This window comes from Amblyraja radiata, chromosome 6, assembly GCF_010909765.2.
Source record: "Amblyraja radiata isolate CabotCenter1 chromosome 6, sAmbRad1.1.pri, whole genome shotgun sequence".
In the NCBI taxonomy this organism is placed as follows: Eukaryota; Metazoa; Chordata; class Chondrichthyes; order Rajiformes; family Rajidae; genus Amblyraja; species Amblyraja radiata.
In genome coordinates, this window is record NC_045961.1 from 100782330 (window position 1) to 100805561 (window position 23232).

Consider the following 23232-nt stretch of genomic DNA (forward strand, 5'->3'; position numbering starts at 1 on the left):
TTAATCTGTATTCAGTGGGTTAGATATATTGTCCAGTTTCAATGCCAACTAATCATGCTGCAAAAATAGACAATAATAGTGAAAGCATCCTAATTCCTCTGGAAATACAGGCTATCTGTGTAGGGATGTCAGGTGGAGACCTGGGGAGCTTGTTATGCAAATAGCATTGGTGCTGGCTGGGAGATTTGGTTAAGACGTGTTAATGACATGATCTGTCTGGAGGCTGTGCAAATAGAAGACAAATGGGGACAGAGGAGAGATTTGGGGGGGGGGGGGGGGGACTAAACTGAGATACAGAATAGTGCTATCACATTTTTAAAAGGGTACTTAAAATATCGAGCATGTCACTGCATCAGTGGACAGAGAAACTCAGTAGGCTGAGGTTTATTATTGTCATGAGTACAAAGGTGCGAAGCTTTGTTTTGCATGCGATCAGATCAAATAATATACATAAACAAATAATGTCAAACTCAAGTACAATAGGTAGCACAGAGGGGAAGATCTTTAAGGCAGAGATAGATAGATTCTTGATTAGTACGGGTTAGGAGGGAGAGATCGATCAGCCATGATTGAATGGTGGAGTAGACTTGATGGGCTGAATGGCCTAATTCTGCTCCTATAACTAATGATTAATGACAAAGACACTAAATCTACTGGGAAAAAGTGTCTTCTCTCCTTCTCTTTCTCTTTCTCTCTTTTTCCAGAGATCCCTTGTGTATTTTAATTAATGACATCTACTCTAGATCCCCTCCCCCCCCCACCATCACAAGAACAACTCCCTTCATACACACATCCTTATCAAGACCCCTCGAAATAATTTTTTGGGGGCAAATGGATGTTTTTCCTTTTCTTCCTGTCACTTTGGATTTTAGAGTTCAGTAATTTCTAACACGATTAAGTCATTCCGAAAGGTATTACCGATATTTCATTGATTGTAAGTACTTCCTGAGAGATGGTGGAAGGATATGCTGTTTCCTTCAACCAAGGGCTCCCAACCTGGGGAAAACGCCTACCCAGGGGGTAAATTTGTTGATTTTTTATTTTTTTTCTCATTGACTGACTGTGCTTGGTTCTGGTATCTGTTTATCATTAGTTGTTCATAAATAAGTGTGCACTGCACTGGCCAGGAAATGAGCGGGCAAGATCATCTCTGACCCCTTTCACCCTGGCCACAAACTCTGGGGAGAAGGCAGGAGAATGGGGTTAGAAGATAAATCAGGCGTGATTGAATGGCAGAGTAGACTTGATGGGTCAAATGTTCTAATTCTGCTCCTATTACCTATGAACTTATCAACATTGAACTACAGTAGGATAACATTGGTCGGGGTAAACTTGGTGGGCCGAAGGGCCTGTTTCCACACTGTATCTCTAAACTGGACTAAAAACAAAACTGAAGGGTGAACTTCATAAGTTCATAGGTAGACAAAAATGCTGGAGAAACTCAGCGGGTGCAGCAGCATCTAAGGAGCGAAGGAAATAGGCAACGTTTCGGGCTGAAACCCTTCTTCAGTCTGAAGAAGGGTTTCGGGCCAAAACGTTGCCTATTTCCTTCGCTCCATAGATGCTGCCTCACCCGCTGAGTTTCTCCAGCATTTTTTTCCACCCAAAGCTATCTACACTGCTTATACACACTTATGGTAAGGACAATAACTAACTCTATAGGCAATAATAATCTACCTACATGTTAACAAGCACATAAAAAAATATTGTGTCATTGCCAATATATCATTGGGGTTCACGTTCACAAGTTATAGCGGTAGAATTAGGCCATTCGGCCCATCTAGCCCACTCCGCCATTCAATCATGGCTGATCTCAGCCTCCTAATCCCATTCTCCTGCCTTCTCCCCATAACCCTTGACAAGTTCAAGTTCAAGTGAGTTTATTGTCATGTGTCCCTGTATAGGACAATGAAATTCTTGCTTTGCTTAAGCGCACAGAAAATAGTAGGCATTTACTACAAAACAGATAAATGTGTCCATATACCATGATATAAATATATACAAACATGAATAAATAAACTGATAAAGTGCAAATAAACAGATAATGGGTTATTAATGTTCAGAGTTTTGTCCGAGCCAGGTTTAATAGCCTGATGGCTGTGGGGAAGTAGCTATTCCTGAACCTGGTTGTTGCAGTCTTCAGGCTCCTGTACCTTCTACCTGAAGGTTGCAGGGAGATGAGTGTGTGGCCAGGATGGTGTGGGTCTTTGATGATACTGCCAGCCTTTTTGAGGCAACGACTGCGATAGATCCCCTCAATGGAAGGAAGGTCAGAGCCGATGATGGACTGGGCAGTGTTTACTACTTTTTGTAGTCTTTTCCCTTCCAGGGCGCTCAAGTTGCCGAACCAAGCCACGATGCAACCGGTCAGCATGCTCTCTACTGTGCACCTGTAGAAGTTAGAGAGAGTCTTCCTGGACAAACCGACTCTCCGTAATCTTCTCAGGAAGTAGAGGCGCTGATGAGCTTTTTTGATAATTGCGTTAGTGTTCTCGGACCAGGAAAGATCTTCAGAGATATGCACGCCCAGGAATTTGAAGCTCTTGACCCTTTTAACCATCGACCCGTTGATATAAATGGGGCTGTGGGTCCCCCTCCTACTCCTTCCAAAGTCCACAATCAGTTCCTTGGTTTTGCTGGTATTGAGGGCCAGGTTATTGCGCTGGCACCATATGGACAGTTGCTCGATCTCTCTTCTATATTCTGACTCATCCCCATCAGTGATACGCCCCACAATAGACACCCGTTCCAATCAAGAATTTGTCTATCTCTGCCTTAAGAAATATCCACTGACTTGGCCTCCACAGCCCTCCGTGGCAAAGTGTTCCGCAGATTAACTACACTCTGACTAAACAAGTTCCTCCTCACCTCTTTTCTAAAAGAGCGCCCTTTAATTCTGGGGCGTTACTTGCGAGCAGAGCACCAGGGCAAATTCCTTGTATGTGAACATTCTTGGCCCATAAACTTATACATTCATTCATTTAATGAGTTCAGGCCAAACCAGCCTCATTTATGTGCCTTGGTACCACACACACAAATCCTTTCTACCAAGGGGCTTCGGAACTTGGGTGAAGTCTTGGGCACATTATCACCTACTGCAGATAGACACAAGTGCTGGAGTAATGCCCCTGTCCCACTTAGGAAACCTGAACGGAAACCTCTGGAGACTTTGCGCCCCACCCAATGTTTCCGTGCGGTTCCTGGAGGTTCCCGGAGGTTTTTGTCGGTCTCCCTACCTGCTTCCACTGCCTGCAACCTCCGGCAACCACCTGCAACCTCCGGGAACCACACGGAAACCTTGGGTGGGGCGCAAAGTCTCCAGAGGTTTCCGTTCAGGTTTCCTAAGTGGGACAGGGGCATAACTGAGCTGGACAGGCGGCATCTCAGGAGAGAAGGAATGGGGGACGTTTCGGATCGAGACCCTTCTTCAGACTTGGGTCAGTCTGCAGAAAGGGTCGCGACCCGAAACGTCACCCGTTCCTTCTCTCCTGAGATGCTGCTGCCTGCCCCGCAGAGTTACCCCAAGCATTTAGTGTCTATCTTTGGTTTAGACCAGCATCAGCAGTTCATCCCTACACCTATCTCCAGCTGCAGACTGGCTAAAGGTCTGGCAGCAGACCGAGGGAGATTGCCCGAGCACGACATTGCCGTCTTAAGATCAATTACATTGAATGGACTGGCATTGCCCCACTTGCTGGTACAGCCGTATCTTATGTCGAGAACGAGGATGTTGGTGGATTTCTTATCTTTGCACATTTTTCCTTTTAGACCAGAAGTAAAATATGGAAAAGAAAAGATGACGCCTCTTCTGTGACCAAAGGAGTAAGTATCGAGTAGCCCGCTAGAAGGGGATAAGGTGATTTATTTAATGTAGATGTGTTGAGCAATGATGGCATTTTTGCGTTGGGTCTGACACAGTACTGTCATCACAATGGTGTGATCCCCCCCCCCCCCTCCCAACACCCCCCCTCCAAAGTTTGTGAGTTACACTGTGTGTACAGGAGTTGCAAACATGGCTGGTAAGGTTTTCTTTGAAAAATATACTGATTGGATACGGGGCCCTTCTGATTAGTACGGGTGTTGGGTTATGGGGGAAATGGGGTTAGGAGGGAAAGACCGATCAGCCACGATTGAATGGTGGAGTAGACTTGATGGGCCGAATGGCCTAATTCTACTCCCATCACTCATGACCTTCTGACATAGGAGACCTAGGTATAACTCATTGGTGCAACCGTCTATGCGGACAGGAGGGCCTGTTTCTGGGCTGTATGGCAAGGAGCGTGCAGGAAGGAAGTGCAGATGCTGATTTACAACGAAGATAAAACACAAAAAGCTGGAGTAACTCAGCGGGACAGGCAGCATCTCTGGAGGGAAGGAATGGGTGTCTCTTATGATGTTCGGCCCGCAGAGTCAAAGGGACTTGGGAGTGCTGGTGCAGGACTCCCAAAAGGTTAATCTGCTAGTCGAAGCGGTGATATAAAGAAGGCAAACGCAATGCTAGCATTCATTTCAAGAGGGTGACAATACAAAAAACAGAGATTTAACGCCGAGGCGCTGGTCAGGCCACACTTGGAGTACTGTGAGCAATTTTGGGCATCATAAACCGAGGAAGGAAGGATGTGCTGGCTCTGGGGAGGGTCCAGAGGAGGTTGACGAGAATGATCCCAGGAATGAGTGACAATGGACAATAGGTGCAGGAGTAGGCCATTCGGCCCTTCGAGCCAGCACCGCCATTCAATGTGATCTGAGGAAAGACATTCTTGCCACAGAGGGAGTACAGAGAAGGTTCACCAGACTGATTCCTGGGATGTCAGGGCTTTCATATGAAGAAAGACTGGATAGACTCGGCTTGTACTCGCTAGAATTTAGAAGACTGAGGGGGGATCTTATAGAAACTTACAAAATTCTTAAGGGGTTGGACAGGCTAGATGCAGGAAGATTGTTCCCGATGTTGGGGAAGTCCAGAACAAGGGGTCACAGTTTAAGGATAAGGGGGAAATCTTTTAGGACCGAGATGAGAACATTTGAAAAACAGAGAGTGGTGAATCTCTGGAATTCTCTGCCACAGAAGGTAGTTGAGGCCAGTTCATTGGCTATATTTAAGAGGGAGTTAGATGTGGCCCTTGTGGCTAAAGGGATCAGGGGGTATGGAGAGAAGGCAGGCACAGGATACTGAGTTGGATGATCAGCCATGATCATATTGAATGGCGGTGCAGGCTCGAAGGGCCGAATGGCCTACTCCTGCACCTATTTTCTATGTTTCTATGATCATGGCTGATCATCCCCAATCAGTACCCAGTCCCTGCCTTCTCCCCATATCCCCTGACTCCGCTATTTTTAAGAGCCCTATCTAGCTCTCTCTTGAAAGCATCGAGAGAACCTGCCTCCATCGCCCTCTGAGGCAGAGAATTCCACAGAATCAGCATTCTCTGTGAGAAAAAGTTTCTCCTCGTCTCCGTTCTAAATGGCTTACTCCTTATTCTTAGACTGTGGCCCCTGGTTCTGGACTCCCCCAATATCGGGAACATGTTTCCTGCCTCTAGCGTGTCCAAGCCCTTAACAATCTTATATGTTTCAATAAGATACCCTCTCATCCTTCTAAACTCCAGACTGTACAAGCCCAGCTGCTCCAATCTCTCGGCATAAGACAGTCCCGCCATCCTGGGAATTAACCTTGTAAACCTACGCTGCACTCTCTCAATAGCAAGAATGTCCTTCCTCAAATTAGGGGACCAAAACTGCACACATTCCTCCAGGTGTGGTCTCACTAGGGCTCTGTACAACTGCAGAAGGAGTGGGTTAGCATATGATGAGCGTTTGAGGGAGGAAGCTGGAGGAAACCTACGGGAGCCCTGGGGAGATCGTGCAAACTCCACACAGAGAACACCCGAGGTCGGAATCGAACCTGGGACTCAGTTGTTGTCACTGTTCTTCCCTTTTAAATCACCTGAGGAGGGGGGAGGGGGGAGGGGGGGGGGGGGGGGGGGGGGGGGGGACCCATGTGGTCACAGGAAGAATGTCATCTCTCATTGTCATTTAGGTTAGATTTCATTTCCACTGTTATTCTCAATCAGCAAAAAAATGTGCTATTTCATCTGATGAAGATTGGCTCACTACCAGAAAACGTATTTGCTATAGTGTTTGTGATGAGATTTCAGTTGAATTGATTTTTATGTACCTTTCGTTTCAATTGGAAAGTGTTTTTCCTCATGTGGCGACGGTAAAGATACATAATAGAAACTGAGTGAAGTGTGCCACTTACAGGTCATTTTTCTTTTCTTTTCAACAGCAAATAATTGCACGTAAATATTCAGATAAAGGAAGAAGGCCACCTGAGCCGTATGTCAAAGAGCCCAGTACGTCGTCTTTGAAGATGGTACATGTGAATATCGAACTGCAAATCGCATCGTAAATCAAACCTCTCGACCAAACTGGTTGACCTTGTTGTAAACTAAAGGGCCTGTCCTACCAGCATGCGACTGCATGCTGCAAGCGCGACCTAACGTGGTCGCTTGAGCCGTACGGCCTCGCGGGGCCGGTCACACTTATATCGCCGGAGCCGTATGGAGTTGTGCGGAGCTGGTCCCGACATCGCGCGGGGCTCCGAAAAACTGACCGTGTTCAAAAATTCAGCGCGGCAACGGCCTGCCGGCCCGCAGCCACATTGTGGCCATACGCACCGCCTCGACGGGCGTGCGCAGCGTCTCGACGCCGTACACAGCGTCTTGATGGCGTACACCTAGCGCGAACTTCCCGCGGACTTCGCTCGAACTTCACGTCAACTCGTACGGGATCACTCGACCTTTGCGCGGCCCCGCTTCCGGTTTGGTCGCGCTTGCCACATGCAGTCGCATGCTCGTGGGACAGGCCCTTAACACTGCGTTTTCATGAGTCCTCTATGTTTAATTATATTGAACAGAGTACCTTTTGAATTTGATTCATTCAGTTTTGCTCACCCTGCTATTGGAAGGAGGTCATTAAGCTGGTGTCACTGGGTGGGGTCAAAGAAGACCTTTGGTGTGTTGGCCTTCATCGAAACACAGAAACATAGACAATAGGTGCAGGAGTAGGCCATTCGGCCCTTCGAGCCTGCACCGCCATTCAATATGATCATGGCTGATCATCCAACTCAGTATCCTGTACCTGCCTTCTCTCCATACCCACTGATCCCTTTAGCCACAAGAGCCACATCTAACTCCCTCTTAAATATAGCCAATGAACTGGCCTCAACTACTTTCTGTGGCAGAGAATTCCACAGATTCACCACCCTCTGTGTGAAAAAAAAAATTCTCATCTTGGTCCTGAAAGACTTCCCCGTTATCCTTAAACTGTGACCCCTTGTCCTGGACTTCCCCAGCATCAGGAACAATCTTCCTGCATCTAGCCTGTCCAACCCCTTAAGAATTTTGTAAGTTTCTATAAGATCCCCCCTCAATCTCTCAAATTTCAGCGAGTACAAGCCGAGTCTATCCAGTCTTTCTTCAGATGAAAGTCCTGCCATCCCAGGAATCAGTCTGGTGGACCTTCTCTGTACTCCCTCCATGGCAAGAATGTCTTTCCTCAGAATAGGCCAGCCTCTTGTGCATAGACGCTGGGGCGCTATGTTGCAGTTGAACAGAATGTCGATGAGGCCACCCTTGGAATACTCTCAGTTTTGGCCACCCTGCTGTAGATAGGGCGCCATTAAGCTGGAAAAGAGCAGAGAGGATTTGCGAGGATGCTGCCAGGAAGAACAGTGAAAGGCCAGGAGTGAGTGGATGTTTCCACTAGTGGGAGAATCTAGGACTTGACGTCATAGCCTCAGAATTAAAGGACATTCCTTTAGGAAGGAGATGAGGAATTTCTTTAGTCAGAGGTTGGTGAATCTGTGGAATTCTTTGCCACAGGAGGCTGTGGAGTCCTTCCATGGATATTTCTAACGCAGAGATAGATAGATTCTTGATTAGCATGGGTGTCAAGTGTTATGGTGAGAAGACTGGAAAATGGCTTGTATTCACTGGAGTTTAGAAGGATGAGGGGGATCTTATAGAAACATATAACATTATAAAATTACTGGACAAGCTAGATGCAGGAAAAATGTTCCCAATGTTGGGCGAGTCCAGAACCAGGGGCCACAGTCTTAGAATAAAGGGGAGGTCATTTAAGACTGAGGTGAGAATCTTTTTTTTCCACTCATTGATTTGTGAATTTGTGGAATTCCCTGCCACAGAGGGCAGTGGAGGCCAAATCACTGGATGGATTTAAGAGAGAGTTAGATAGAGCTCTAGGGGCTAGTGGAGTCAAGGGATATGGGGAGAAGGCAGGCACGGGTTATTGATTGGGGACGATCAGCCATGATCACAATGAATGGCGGTGCAGGGTCGAAGGGCCGAATGGCCTCCACCTGCACCTATTTTCTATGTTTCTAATGGGGTTTGGAGGGAGAGATCGATCAGCCATGGCCTAATTCTGCTCCTGTCACTGGGAAGCTTATGAACTTGAGGAGGTTGAGCTACTGTGAGAGTTTGATCAGGCTAGGACTTTACTCCTTGGAGCGCAGGAGTGATCTGATGGAAGTGTATTGGAGGTCAGGTCCCAGTTGTATCAGACTTTTTCTCATCTCGGTCCTAAAGGATTTCCCCTTTATCCTTAAACTGTGACCCCTTGTCCTGGACTTCCCCAACATCGGGAACATCTTCCTGCATCTTCATCTTCGTTGAAAACATCAACGGGCACGGTGCCTTACAATGCCGTGTAGGACAGTGATCGCAACTTCTACTGAAGTGTGGATGTCCGTTGGCTCGCTAGGAGCTCATCCTCCCTTTGACAGGTCTTGTTTTTGGTCCTGCTGGGGGTCCACAGCCCCCTCCTCACCTGGAAAACCAGGTGGGGGAAGACAGTTTAGTCGCCAACTATCCAACCCCGGAGCAGGTAGCACGGGATTACATGGTACCCGTGGCGGGGGGGGGGGGGGGAACTCCCCCCGACCCGACCTGCAATTCACCATATAAAAACACGACCGATTTGCTAACTTATTTAGAAGGTACTGTCATTCTATCTGAAACTTACAGAATAATGAAAGGCATAGATAGAGTGGGTGTGGAGAGGATGTTTCCACTGGCGGGGAGAGTCTAGGACCAGAAGTCACAGCCTCAGAATTAAAGGGCGCACTTAAAAAAAGAAAAAAAAAAAGAGGTGAGGAGGAACTTCTGTAGTCACAGGGCAGTTAATCTGTGAAACTCATCACCACAGAGGGCTGTGGAGGCCAAGTCAGTGGATATTTTTAAGGCAGAGACAGACAAGTTCTTGATCAGAATGGGTGTCAAGGGTAATGGGGAGAAGGCAGGAAAATGGGATTAGGTGGCAGAGAACAGCCACGATTGAATGGCGGAATAGACTCGATGGGCCGAATGGCCTAATTCTGATCCTATAATGAAAACTCGTAACTTGGTGCTTTTATCATTCTATCTTCTTAAGACTGGGTCATCCTGTCCATGTTAGTTATTCACAGAAATCCCTGTAGTTAGTGGAAAGTTAGGTTGAGAGGGGTCACAGGGGGGGGGGGGTTGAGGTGGAGGGGGGGTTTGGGGGGGGGGGTTGGGGTTTGGGGGGGGTTGGGGGGGTGGGGTGGAGGGGGGTTTGGGTGGGGGGATTGGGTGGAGGGTTTGGGGGGGGTTGGGGTTTGGGTGGGCGGTTGGGTGGAGGGTTTGGGGGGGGTTGGGGTGGAGGGGGGTTTTGGGGGGCGGTTGTGGTCTGGGGGGGTGGGGGGGGTTATGGTGGGGGGGGTTGGGGTTTGGGGGGGTTGGGGTTTGGGGGGGGTTTGGGGGGGGTTTGGGGTGGCGGGGGGTTATGGTGGGGGGGGTTGGGGTTTGGGGGGGGTTGGGGTTTGGGGGGGGTTGGGGTGGCGGGGGGTTTGGGGGGGGAGAAGAAATGAATGAGGGAATAATTGATATTACTTTCTTGGTTTCATTGAAACATACAGAATAGTGAAAGGCTTGGATAGAGTGGATGTGGGGAGGGTGTTTCCACTAGTGGGAGAGTCTAGGACTAGAGGTCATAACCTCAAAATTAAAGGACGTGCTTTTAGGAAAGAGCTGAGCAGAAATTTATTTATTTTTTACCACATAAGTTATAATTAGCTTGCTCTGAAATATTAACACAGTTTCTGCTTGCATTTTTTCTCCAGCTAAAAGGTATGGCTGCCTTTGAAGATGAGCCAACTAAAGAAGTAAGCATTTAATCTTTACAACGGGCTATTTATTTTGAATGAACTTTGTGTTGATTCAGGTCTACACTGCACATCCCCCAAAGCAATGAGTTGCTCTTAGCTTTTGTGTAAATATGTCTGTGGCCGGTGTCAACTAAGGTTAGTTGTATTAGGACTAAACAATTATGGCCGCATGGTGGCACAGTTACTACTGTGGAAGGAAAGGACGTACAACGTTTTGGGTCGGGACACTTCTTCAGACTGATGAAGTTGGGCAGAGAATGCTGGAAAAGATTTGTTGATGTTTAAATGTTGCCCGATTTTGATTGGGATGGTTAAGGTGAGCCATCTTATTGAAGTATTATAATAGTTCTGCTAAAGTTCAAAGGTTCATTTATTGTCACAATTGGTGTAGTGAAATTCGAGTTGCCATTGCAGCACATTAATAATAATACAACATAACATTATACAGGAATTTAACATTAAACATTAAAAACCATCCCCCACAATGGTTCCCACTGTGAGGGAAGGCACAAAGTTTCCTCCACAACAAGAATTAAGAGTTTAAGAAAGAACTGCAGATGCTGGAGAAAGCCATAGCTATCTTGACTACACTTCTTCCGACCCTGCTTCCTGTAGGGACTCTATCCCCTCTTCCCAATTCCTCTGTCTCCACTGCATCTGCACCCAGGATGAGGTATTCCAAACCAGGGCATCGGAGATGTCCTTATTCTTTAGGGAACGGGGGTTCCCCTCTTCCATTATAGATGAGGCTCTCACCAGGGGTCCCTCTTGTATCCCTTGTCCTCACCTTCCACCCCATCAGCCATCGCATACAACATATAATCCTCCGACATTTTTGCCACCTCCAACGGGATCCCAATACTGGTCACACCTTTCCATCTCCTCCCCTTTCTGCTTTCTGCTTCCCTCCATAACTCCCTGGTCAATTTGTCCCTTCTCACCCAAACCTTCTACTCAGCGGCTGTGGAAAGCATCTTGTCCGGAAATATTACCATCTGGTTTGGGAATTGCTCTGCCCAGGACAAGAAGGCTCTGCAGAGAGTAGTGCGTTCGGCCGAACGCACTATGGGAACTTCACTTGCCCCCCTGCAGGAACTATACATCAGGAGGCGCAACTCCAGAGCAAATAAAATCATGGGAGACCCCTTCCACCCCTGCAATGGACTGTTCCAGCTGCTACGGTCAGGCAAATGCCTCCGTTGCCATGCGGTGAGAATGGAGAGGATGAGACGGAGTTTCTTCCCAGAGGCCATTCGGACTGTAAACTCCCATCTCACCAGGGACTAACTTTACTACGTTTTTCCTTCCAATATTTAATATGTAAAAGAATATGTGTGTGTTTATGATTGTGTTTATAGTTTGTTTGGTTGTTTGCCTTTTTGCACAAATCCCGCGAGCATTGCCACTTTCATTTCACTGCACATCTCGTATGGGTATGTGACGAATAAACTTGACTTGACTTGAAACCACCCCCTCCCCGGGTAGTTTCCCCTTGCAACCGCAGGAAATGCAACACCTGCCCCTTTGCCTCCCTCCTCGACTCCATCCAAAGACCAAGCAGTCTTTCCAGGTGAGGCAGAGGTTCACCTGCACCTCCTCCAACCTCACCTACTGCATGCAGGTGTCAACTTCTGTACATCGGTGAGACCAAGTGCAGGCTCGGCGATCGCTTTGCTGAACACTTCCACTCAGTCCGTCTTAACCAACCTAATCTCCCGGTTGCTCAGCACCTCAACTCCCCCTCCCATTCCCAATCTGACCTTTCTGTCCTGGGCCTCTTCCATTGCTAGAGTGAGGCCCAGCACAAATTGGAGGAACAGCACCTCATATTTCGCTTGGGTAGCTTACACCCCAGCGGTATGAACATTGACTTCTCTGATTTTAGACAGCCCTTGCTTTCTCCCTCCTTCCCCTCCCCCTTCCCAGTTCTCCCACAAGTCCTACTATCTCCGCCTACTTCCTTTCTTTCCCCTCCCTCACCCCCGAGATCAGTCTGAAGAAGGGTCTCGACCCGAAACCTCGCTAATTTCCCTTCTCTCCATAGAAGCTACCACGCCCGCGGAGTTTCTCCAGCATTTTTTATCTAGCTACCCCAACAGGGATGTTGTGGAGGGTCTGAGCTACAGGGCGAGGTTGGGCAGGCTAAGACTTTATTCCTTGTAGTGCTAGGGGTTCAGGGATGATCTTATACTGTATAAGGTCATGAGGGGAATTATCTGAATGGTGGCCAATTAGGAAAGGGGGAGATGCAACGAGACCTGGGTGTCATGGTACACCAGTCATTGAAAGTAGGCATGCAGGTGCAGCAGGCAGTGAAGAAGGCGAATGGTATGTTAGCATTCATAGCAAAAGGATTTGAGTGTAGGAGCAGGGAGGTTCTACTGCAGTTGTACAGGGTCTTGGTGAGACCACACCTGGAGTATTGCGTACAGTTTTGGTCTCCTAATCTGAGGAAAGACATTCTTGCCATAGAGGGAGTACAGAGAAGGTTCACCAGTCTGATTCCTGGGATGTCAGGACATTCATACGAAGAAAGACTGGATAGACTCTGTTTGTACTCGCTAGAATTTAGAAGATTGAGGGGGGATCTTCTAGAAACTTACAAAATTCTTAAGGGGTTTGACAGGCTAGATGCAGGAAGATTGTTTCCGATGTTGGGGAAGTCCAGAACAAGGGGTCACAGTTTAAGGATAAGGGGGAAATCTTTTAGGACCGAGATGAGGAAAACATTTTTCACACAGAGAGTGGTGAATCTCTGGAATTCTCTGCCACAGAAGGTAGTTGAGGCCAGTTCGTTGGCTATATTTAAGAGGGTTAGATATTGCCCTTGTGGCTAAAGGGATCAGGGGGTATGGAGAGAAGGCAGGTACAGGATACTGAGTTGGATGATCAGCCATGATCATATTGAATGGCGGTGCAGGCTCGAAGGGCCGAACGGCCTACTCCTGCACCTATTTTCTATGTTTCTATGTTTCTAATAGGGTAGGTGCACAGTCTTTTTTCTTTTACCCAGTAGGAGGATTAATGAACCAGGGGACACAGGTTTAAGGTGAAAGGGGCAAGATTTAATAAGAGATCTATTCAGAGCAGCAACATTTACCGCACAATGTGGTGGGTATAAGGACCGAGCTGCCAGAGGATAGGCACAAAATGCTGGAGTAACTCAGCGGGTCAGACAGCATCTCTGGAGAAAAGGAATGGGTGACGTTTCGGTTCGAGACCCTTCTTCAGACCTGTCCCTTGTCTTCCAGAGTTGCTGTCTAACCCTGTGAGTAACTCCAGCAGTCTGTGTCCATCTTCGATTTAAACAGGCATCTGCAGTTCCTTCCTACACATTTCGAGCTACCAGAGGAGGTAGTTGAGGCACAACGTTTAAGGAACATTGAGACAGATGCATGGATAGGACAGATTTAGAAGGATGTGGGCCAAGCACAGGCAGATGGGATTAGTGTAGGTGGGGCATGTTGGTCAGCGTGGGCAAGTTGGGCCGAAGGGCCTGTTTCCACGTCGTGTGATACTATATTACTTTATAATTAGCTGGCTTTGGAATGTTAATATGGCTCTTGCTTCCATTTTTCTTCTCTAGAAAAGAGATCTGACTAGCTCTGAAGATGAGACTTCTAAAGTAAGTATTTAATCTTTAGGTATAGACATAGAAAGTAGGTGCAGGAGGAGGCCATTCGGCCCTTCGAACCAGCACCGCCATTCATTGTGATCATGGCTGATCGTCCCCAATCAATAACCCGTGCCTGCCTTCTCCCCATATCCCTTGACTCCACTAGCCCCTAGAGCTCTATCTAACTCTCTCTTAAATCCATCCAGTGTTTTGGCCTCCAATGCCCTCTGTGGCAGGGAATTCCACAAATTCACAACTCTCTGGGTGAAAATGATTTTTCTCACCTCGGTCTTGAATGGCCTCCCCTTTATTCTAAGACTGTGGCCCCTGGTTCTGGAGGGGTAGAATGGCTATTTATTTTGAATTAACTTATAAAGGCAAGATGTGTAGGTCGATTCTGGTCTAGAATGCAAATCCCCACAACAATTCACAAGCAATAGGAACAGAATTAGGCCCTTCAGCCCATCAAGTCTACTCTGACATTCAATCATGGCTGATCTGTCTCTCCCTCTCAGCCCCATTTCTCCTGCCTTCTCCCCATAACCCCTGACACCCTTACTAAGCAAGAATTTATCTCTGTCTTAAAAATATCCATTGACATGGCCTCCACAGCCTTCTGTGGCAATGAATTCCACAGATTCGCCACCCTGTGACTAAATAAATTCCTCCTCCTCTTCCTAAAGAAACATCCTTTAATACTGAGGCTATGACCTCTGGTCCTAGACTCTCCCACTAATGGAATCTTCCTCTCCACATCCACTCTATCCAGGCCTTTCACTATTCAGTAAGTTTCAATGATGTGTGGGAAGGAACTGCAGATGCTGCTGTATACCACAGACAGATACAAAATGCTGGGCTAACTCAGCAGGTCAGGTAGCATCCGGTAGGACGGGTGACGTTTTGGGTTGGAACCCTTCTGACTGAAAATAGAGTGTGGGGAGGGGGGGGGGGGGGGGGGGGGGGAGGAGAGGAGGGAGGATGTAGAGGGGGAACTGGGGGTAGGGAAAAGGCTAGAATAAATAAGGGTTGGCAATAGATGACGAGGGAAGAGTGGAGCCCATAATGTGCCATTGTTGGCTGGGGAAGAGGTGATAAGGATGGGATGCGAACAGTGAAACTAATGGGAGTACTTGGGTGGAGGAGGGGACGAGATAGAGGGAATGCAGGATTTACTTGGATTCCAATTGGCTTGCCCCCACCTACATTAAAAGTCTGCTCACCCACCACACCACCTCCGGGTCCCTCAGATCGGCCGACCTGGGGCTGCTGAATATCCCGCGGTCTAGGCTTAAGCTTAGGGGTGACCGTGCCTTTGCGGTTGCAGCTCCTAGACTGTGGAACAGCATCCCCCTTCCCATCAGAACTGCCCCCTCCATCGACTCCTTTAAGTCGAGACTTAAAACTCATCTTTACTCCCAAGCCTTTCTTGACGTCCTCTGAGCGAGGGCTACATGTATGTAGTTTGTATGTTTATACTATTCTTATACAAATGTAAAGCACTTTGGCCAACGAGAGTTGTTTTTTAAATGTGCTATATAAATAAAAGTGACTTGACTTGACTTGACCGGAATTGGTGAAGTCAATGTTCATACCGCTGGGGTGTAAGCTGCCCAAGCGAAATATGAGGTGCTGTTCCTCCAATATGCGTGTGGCCTCGCTGTGACAATGGAGGAGGCCCAGGACGGTCATGTCAGTATGGGAATGGGAAGGGAAGGGTTAATATTGTTTGGCAACCGGGAGATTGCATAGGCCCAGGTGGACTGAGCGTAGGCGTTCACCAAAATGATGGCCTCTACTTTCAGTCTGAAGAAGGGTCGCCCATCCTTCCTCTTCAGAGACGCTGCCTGATCTGCTGAGTTACATCAGTACTTCGTGTCTACTTTAAATGATGTAGTATCTGGCTGAAGAAGGCTCCTGACCTGAAACATCACCCACATGTCCCTTCCACAGATGCTGACTGACCCGCTGAGTTTGTAGCAATCTACTCAACAGCCAGAAATCTGTAGCCTCCCTTTGACCTGGTATTTTGTTGGTTCACATGCTTTATCAATGGTGTTTTATCATTAATGTTTTATTATTATTAATGTTTAGTGTTTTCTGAGCCATTCGTAACTGTCACTGTACGTCATGTTGTTACTTGTGGGCGGAGCACCAAGGCAAATTCCTTGTATGTGAATACTTGGCCAATAAACTTACTTACTTGTGTTGTAAGCGATTTACAGGCATGAATGGAAATCTTAATGTTTTTGCATTAGAAAGAAGAGATCGCGTCCCTCAAGAAGAAGCCATTGGAAGAAGAAGTAAGTATCTCTTTAGGGGGTGGCACGGTGGCGCAGCGGTAGACTTGCTGCCTTACAGCGCCGGAGACACGGGTTGGATCCTGACTACAGGTGCTGTCTGTACGGAGTGTGTATGTTCTCCCCGTGACCTGCGTGGGTTTTCTCCGAGATCTTCGGTTTCCTCCCGCACTGCAAAGGGGGACAGGTTTGGAGGTTAACTGGCTTGGTATACATGTAAGGAATTGTCCCTGGTGTGTGTATGTCCCTGGTATTTGGTATGCTAGCCTTTATAAATCAGAGCATTGAGTATAGAAGCTGGGATGTAATGTTAAAACTGTACAAGGCATTGGTGAGACCAAATCTGGAGTATGGTGTACAATTTTGGTCGCCCAATTATAGGAAGGATGTCAACAAAATAGAGAGAGTACAGAGGAGATTTACTAGAATGCTGCCTGGGTTTCAACAACTAAGTTATAGAGAAAGGTTGAATAAGTTAGGTCTTTATTCTCTGGAGCGCAGAAGATTAAGGGGGGACTTGATAGAGGTCTTTAAAATGATGAGAGGGGTGAACAGAGTTGACGTGGATAAGCTTTTCCCTTTGAGAATAGGGAAGATTCAAACAAGAGGACATGACTTCAGAATTAAGGGACAGAAGTTTAGGGGTAACATGAGGGGGAACTTCTTTACTCAGAGAGTGGTAGCTGTGTGGAATGAGCTTCCAGTGGAAGTGGTGGAGGCAGGTTCGTTGGTATCATTTAAAAATAAATTGGATAGGCATATGGATGAGAAGGGAATGGAGGGTTATGGTATGAGTGCAGGCAGGTGGGACTAAGGGAAAATAATTGTTCGGCACGGACTTGTAGGGCCGAGATGGCCTGTTTCCGTGCTGTAATTGTTATATGGTTATATGGTTATATATGTGTGTATGTGTGTGTGTGTGTTAATGTGCGGGGGATCGCTGGTCGGCGTGGACTCGGTGGGCCATAGGACCTGTTACTGCGCTGTATCTCTAAACTTAAAACACTAACCTAATCCGACATCTCACTGAGGGTCCAAGGTCATTCGGCTTGATGCAGGAGGTGGTGGTGGTGGTGATGGTAATCTTGGTTCCGTCAACGCTGCCCGGGTCTCCGTGAAGGTGGTTGCGACACGGCCTTTCCAGTAACCAGCCCGTTGGCAAGTGTTCGGGTCCTGGCTGAGCCAGACCAAATGCCTGGCCCTCTTCCGGGCTTATGCCCACCCCTGGGTGCCCCTGGAGAGGGGAGCACGCAATATCCACGGGCACCTTGACTCCTTTCCGCGACTGCAGTGGGCTTGAGCGGGGCGACACGGTGGCGCAGCGGTGAAAATAGTTTATTGTTACGTGTACCGAAGTACAGTGCTGCGCGCTAACCAGTCAGAAGGAACCAAACCCAAACCAATTAGGAGCAGACGAGGTCATTCGATCCAATTTGTGATCCCAGCTACAAAGACAGATGTGTTACAGCAATTCGTTCTTCCCCCGCACAATTAAAGCATGGAATAATCTCCACCCTACTATAGTTACCCAACCAGATGCAACTAAATTTAAAGTAGCTCTTTCTTCCCAATAACCCTTAATGGCTTAAGCCCTCCCTTCACCACCTCCAGTTTAAATTCCATTTGGAATATTTTGGAGGACCAAGAAACCAAGAAGAACCAAGAATACGTGATTGCAATCGAGCCATTTACAGTGTATAGATACATGATAATAAGGGAATAACGTTTAGTGCAAGGTAAAGCCAGCAACGCCCAATCAAAGATAGTCCGAGGGTCTCCAATGGTAGTCCAGCACTGCTCTCTGGTTGTGGTGGAGTTGCTGCCTCACAGTGCCAGAGCACTGGGTTTGATCCTGACCTTGGGTACGTGTCTGAGCGGAGTACGTACGTTCACCTGCTTGGCTTTATCTAGGTGATTTATGGATAGGACGGGTTGGGAGAAATAGGGGCCAAACGCAAACTCACGAGGTTCTCCGGTTTCCTCCCACACTCCAAAGACTTGCAGGTTTGCAGGTTAATTTGGTAGAATTTGTAAATTGTCTCCCGTGTGTAGGATAGTGCCAGTGTACGGCACGGACACGGAGGGCCCCAAGGACTGTTTCCGCGCTGAATCTCTCAACCTAAAGTGAAGGGTGCTTCTTGGATGAAAGTAACATTGTTTTGCTTTGATACTAATAGACAATAGGTGCTGGAGTAGACCATTCGGCCCTGTGTGCCTGTACCGCTATTCACTGTGATCATGGCTGATCATCCACAATCAGTACCCCGTTCCTGCCTTCTCCCCATATCCCTTGACTTCGCTATTTTTAAGAGCTCTGTCTAACTCTCTCTTGAAAGCATCCAGAGAATTGGCCTCCACTGCCTTCTGAGGCAGAGAATTCCACAGACTTACAACTCTCTGGGTGTACTTGTATGTACATTATTTTTATTAGTGACATCTCTTCAGGGCAGTGCAACAGTTGTCATAATGTTCCTGTAAATAGACCAGAAATAAAATTTCTGGTTGAATGTGTTGCTCTGCTCATCCACACTTCCACCATTACCATATAACCATATAACAATTACAGCACGGAAACAGGCCATCTCGGCCCTTCTAGTCCATGCCGAACACTTACTCTCACCTAGTCCCATCTACCTGCACTCAGACCATAACCCTCCATTCCTTTCCCGTCCATATACCTATCCAATTTATTTTTAAATGCTAAAATCAAACCTGCCTCCACCACTTCCACTGGAAGCTTATTCCACACAGCTACCACTGTCTGACTAAAGAAGTTCATAGAAACATAGACATAGAAACATCGAAAATAGGTGCAGGAGTAGGCCATTCAATATGATCATGGTTGATCATCCAACTCAGTATCCTGTACCTGCCTTCTCTCTATACCCCCTGACCCCTTTAGCCACAAGGGCCACATCTAACTCCCTCTTAAATATAGCCAATGAACTGGCCTCAACCCTTCTGTGGCAGAGAATTCCAGAGTTCCCCCTCATGTTCCCCCTAAACTTTTGTCCCTTAATTCTCCAATCATGTCCTCTTGTTTGAATCTTCCCTACTCTCAATGGAAAAAGCTTATCCACGTCAACTCTGTCTATCTCTCTCATAATTTTAAAGACCTCTATCAAGTCCCCCCTTAACCTTCTGCGCTCCAAAGAATAAAGACCTAACTTGTTCAACCTTTCTCTCTGTAACTTAGTTGCTGAGACCCAGGCAACATTCTAGTAAATCTCTTCTGTACTCTCTCTATTTTGTTGACATCCTTCCTATAATTAGGCGAACAAAATTGTACACCATACTCCAGAATTGGTCTCACCAATGCCTTGTACAATTTTAACATTACATCCCAACTTCTATACTCAATGCTCTGATTTATAAAGGCCAGCACACCAAAAGCTTTCTTTACCACCCTATCTATGTGAGATTCCACCTTCAGGGAACTATGCACAGTTATTCCTAGATCCCTCTGTTCAACTGCATTCCTCAATTCGCTACCATTTACCATGTACGTCCTATTTTGATGTGTCCTGCCAAGATGTAGCACCTCACACTTATCAGCATTAAACTCCATCTGCCATCTTTCAGCCGGTCAGAGAGCTAGGCTTCTCTGCTGACCAATTCAATTGGCTTTGTTGATGACACCCACCACTCTCAATATGTTTGTAACTAAGAAGATTTACTCCAAAGCCGAATTGTGTATAATTTTCCATTGTTATTTCTTCTGGATCACTATCAATTGGCCCCGAGACCTATTTTCCTATTTGAGACCTATTTTGGTGACCCATGGATTTGGTCACCTATCCGTGTTCTCCAGAGATGCTGCCTGGTCTGCTGAGTTACTCCACAATGTCTTTTATTAATATTATAATCCAGCATCGGCTGTTCCTTCTGTCAATGTTTGCAATCCATAGTGATCCAAGGACCATCCTGGAGAATTGATAAGTTCTAGGAGCAGAATAGGCCATTGGCCCATCAAGCCTGCGCAGCCATTCAATCATAGAAACATAGAAAATAGGTGCAGGAGTAGGCCATTCGGCCCTTCGAGCCTGCACCGCCATTCAATATGATCATGGCTGATCATCCAACTCAGTATCCTGTACCTGCCTTCTCTCCGTACCCCCTGATCCCTTTAACCACAAGGGCCACATCTAACACCCTCTTCAATAAATCATGGCTGATCTATCTTTCCCTCTCAATCTCAGTCTCCTGCCTTCACCCCGTAATTCCTGACGCCCTTATTAATCAAGAATCTGTAATTCTCCGCCTTAAAACCTATCCATTGACTTGGCCTCCACAGCCACCTGTGGCAGTGAATTCCACAGCTTCACCAGCCTCTGGCTAAAGAAATTCCTCCTCATCTCCTTCCCGAAGGTACGTCCTTTATTTCTGAGGTTACGGCCTCTAGTCCAAGACTCTCTGGCTAGTGGAAACTCATAGAAGCAAGTTAATATTCTCATGTAAAATTGTTGTGTTGCCCCTCAATTAGCATGGACACATAGATAGCTAGAAACATAGAAGATAGGTGCAGTAGTAGGCCATTCATTCCTTTCAGCCAGCACCACCATTCAATATGATCATGGTTGATCATCCAAAATCAGTAACCTGTTTCTGGTTTTTACCTACAGTCCAGAATCTTCTGAATCTTCAAAATTTGTAGTCGGCAGGGCAGTACTCTGCATATCGCCAACTTGGATGTGTTGTGCATTCTAACGTGCTGTTAGTGCCCCCTTAAAACTGTCTAGTGAAGGTGATTTGACTATATTGTTGTCTAGTTGATTCCATTCCCTTAAGGTTCTTACAAAGAATTAAGGGCCTGTCCCACTTGCATGCGATTGCGTGCGTTTGGCGCGACCAACCGGAAGCAGAGTTTGCGCTAAGTTCGCGCTAAGTACGCGCGTGATGTCATTTATGTCATGCTTACCAATCAGCTGGGCAGGAGACGGGCCGACTGAATTTGGGTGTCGCACAGCGTCGGGGGGTGATGTCATCACGCAACGGCAGACGCTAGGCGTACGCCGTCAAGACGCTGCGTACGACCGCGATGCGCCTGCGTGCCGACAGGCCGTTGGCGCGCGAAGATCTCGGCCACTGTCAGAATTTCGGAGCCCCGCGCGATGTCGGGACCAGCCCCGCACAACTCCGCGCTTCTTAGTGGGACAGGCCCTGCATGGCCATGCGGTGCCCGTGCGCCTCAAGCGACCACGAGGTGGCGTAATTTGCGAGCCAAGATCGCGTAAGTGGGACAGGCCCAGAGTTCTTATAAATATCTGTCCTGGCGAATGGGATTTCAATTTGAATATCATTTCTCTTTCTTGTTCTCCTTTCTGTTGAGTACGTTATGTATCTATCTGCAGTTATGCCCACGATCCCCTTGTGAATCTTGTACAACATGTTCCTTGCCCTTCTTGTTTCCAGCGTTTCCCACTCCAGGTCAGACAGTACTGGCACTTGCTTTCTCCACAAGCTGTAACTGGGGACAGATGTTGATAAAAATCTTAATGTTTTCATGCTAGAAAGAAGAGATGAGATCCCACCATTCATTGGCATCAATATTGGAAGTAAGTATCTGTGAGGACCCAAGGTGATTTAGACAAAATGCTGAGTAACTCAGCGGGACAGGCAGCATCTCTGGGGAGAAGGAATGGGTGACGTTTCGCGTCGAGACCCTTCCTCAGAACTGACCCGAAACATCACCCATTCCTTCTCTCCAGAGATGCTGCCTGTCCCGCTGAGTTACTCCAGCATTTTGCGCCTATCTTCAGTGTAAACTGACATCTGCAGTTCCTTCCTGCACAACAAGATAATTTGGCTTGGTACAGGAGGTGGTGGTGGTGTTTTGAGTTGCATCACCGTTGGCCCCTTCAGGTTTACGGTGGGCTTGCCAGTGACCAGACAGTTGCCAGGTGGGCCAATTCTGGCTGAGTCAGGCTGTCCGCCGAACACTCTTTAGGGCTTCCGGCCTTGCCCCGAGTGACCCAAGCATTTTGTCCGAAGGTGGCCTTGCGGACATTTGCTTCCCAGCTCCCCTCGAGGCCATTCACACCTCTACCAGAGGTTTGCTTTTTCCTAAATTTGGTTTGGTTTAGTTTAGAGATGCAGCGTGGAAACTGGCCCTTCGGCCCATCGAGTCCGTGCTGACCATTGATCACCCGTACACTAGTTCTATGCTATCGATCCCATCCTACACACTAGGGATGATTAACCGACAAACCTGCATGTATTCAAAATGCGGGAGGATTTTTGCAGAATAAAAACCCACGCAGGTCACGGGGAGAACGTACAAACTCCGTACAGCCAGCACCCGTAGTCAGGATCGAACCTGGGCCTCCGGCACCAGGCAGAAACTCTACCGCTGCGCCACTGTGTTGTCCCTTGTGTTTACACATTGTTTAGAATCTACTGCCTAGAACTTCATTTGTGACAGTTTAGTTTAGAAATACAGCATGGAAACAGGCCCTTCGCCCATCTAGTCCCTGCCGACCAATGATCACCTGTGCACTAGTTTTATCCTTCACACTAGGGAATTCCCGGGATGGCGGGACTGTTATATGCTGAGAGAATGGAGCAGCTGGGCTTGTACACTCTGGAGTTTAGAAGGATGAGAGGGCATCTTATTGAAACCTATAAGATTGTTAAGGGTTTGGACACGCTAGAGGCAGGAAACATGTTCCCGATGTTGGGGGAGTCCAGAACCAGGGGCCACAGTTTAAGAATAAGGGGTAAGCCATTTAGAACGGAGATGAGGAAACACTTTTTCTCACAGAGAGTGGTGAGTCTGTGGAATTCTCTGCCTACACACTGGGGACAATTTACAGAAGCCAATTAACCTACAAACCTGCACCTCTTTCAAATGTGTGATGTTGGAATTGATCAGGCTCACACAAAGTGTTTAGAATTCATGGTCTTTTATTAGCAACTCTGTGGAGGAAACACAAGGTGCTTTCATCACTACACGCAGACTACTAGTCTGCCAGGGAGAGAGAGAGAGAGAGAGCTCTCTAATAAGCCTGTGGGCAGAGCAATAGTATAGATACATAGATACATAGAAAATAGGTGCAGGAGTAGGCCATTCGGCCCTTCGAGCCTGCACCGCCATTCAATATGATCATGGC

At 47.4% G+C, this 23232-nt stretch overlaps 1 protein-coding gene across 2 annotated transcripts in view; it reads left to right on the plus strand.

The window, feature by feature from the left end:
- The window catches only part of gyg2 (glycogenin 2), a 117194-nt gene that overhangs the window by 85790 nt on the left and 8172 nt on the right, over nt 1–23232 (plus strand). The window contains exons 9-13 of one of the 2 annotated variants that reach the window (XM_033023352.1): nt 3769–3822; nt 6290–6376; nt 10166–10207; nt 13797–13835; nt 16082–16126. In XM_033023352.1, the coding sequence (XP_032879243.1) occupies nt 3769–3822; nt 6290–6376; nt 10166–10207; nt 13797–13835; nt 16082–16126 (267 nt within the window). Of the gene's footprint in view, nt 1–3768; nt 3823–6289; nt 6383–10165; nt 10208–13796; nt 13836–16081; nt 16127–23232 lie in introns of both variants that reach the window. The other variant, XM_033023353.1, reaches the window with a different exon arrangement.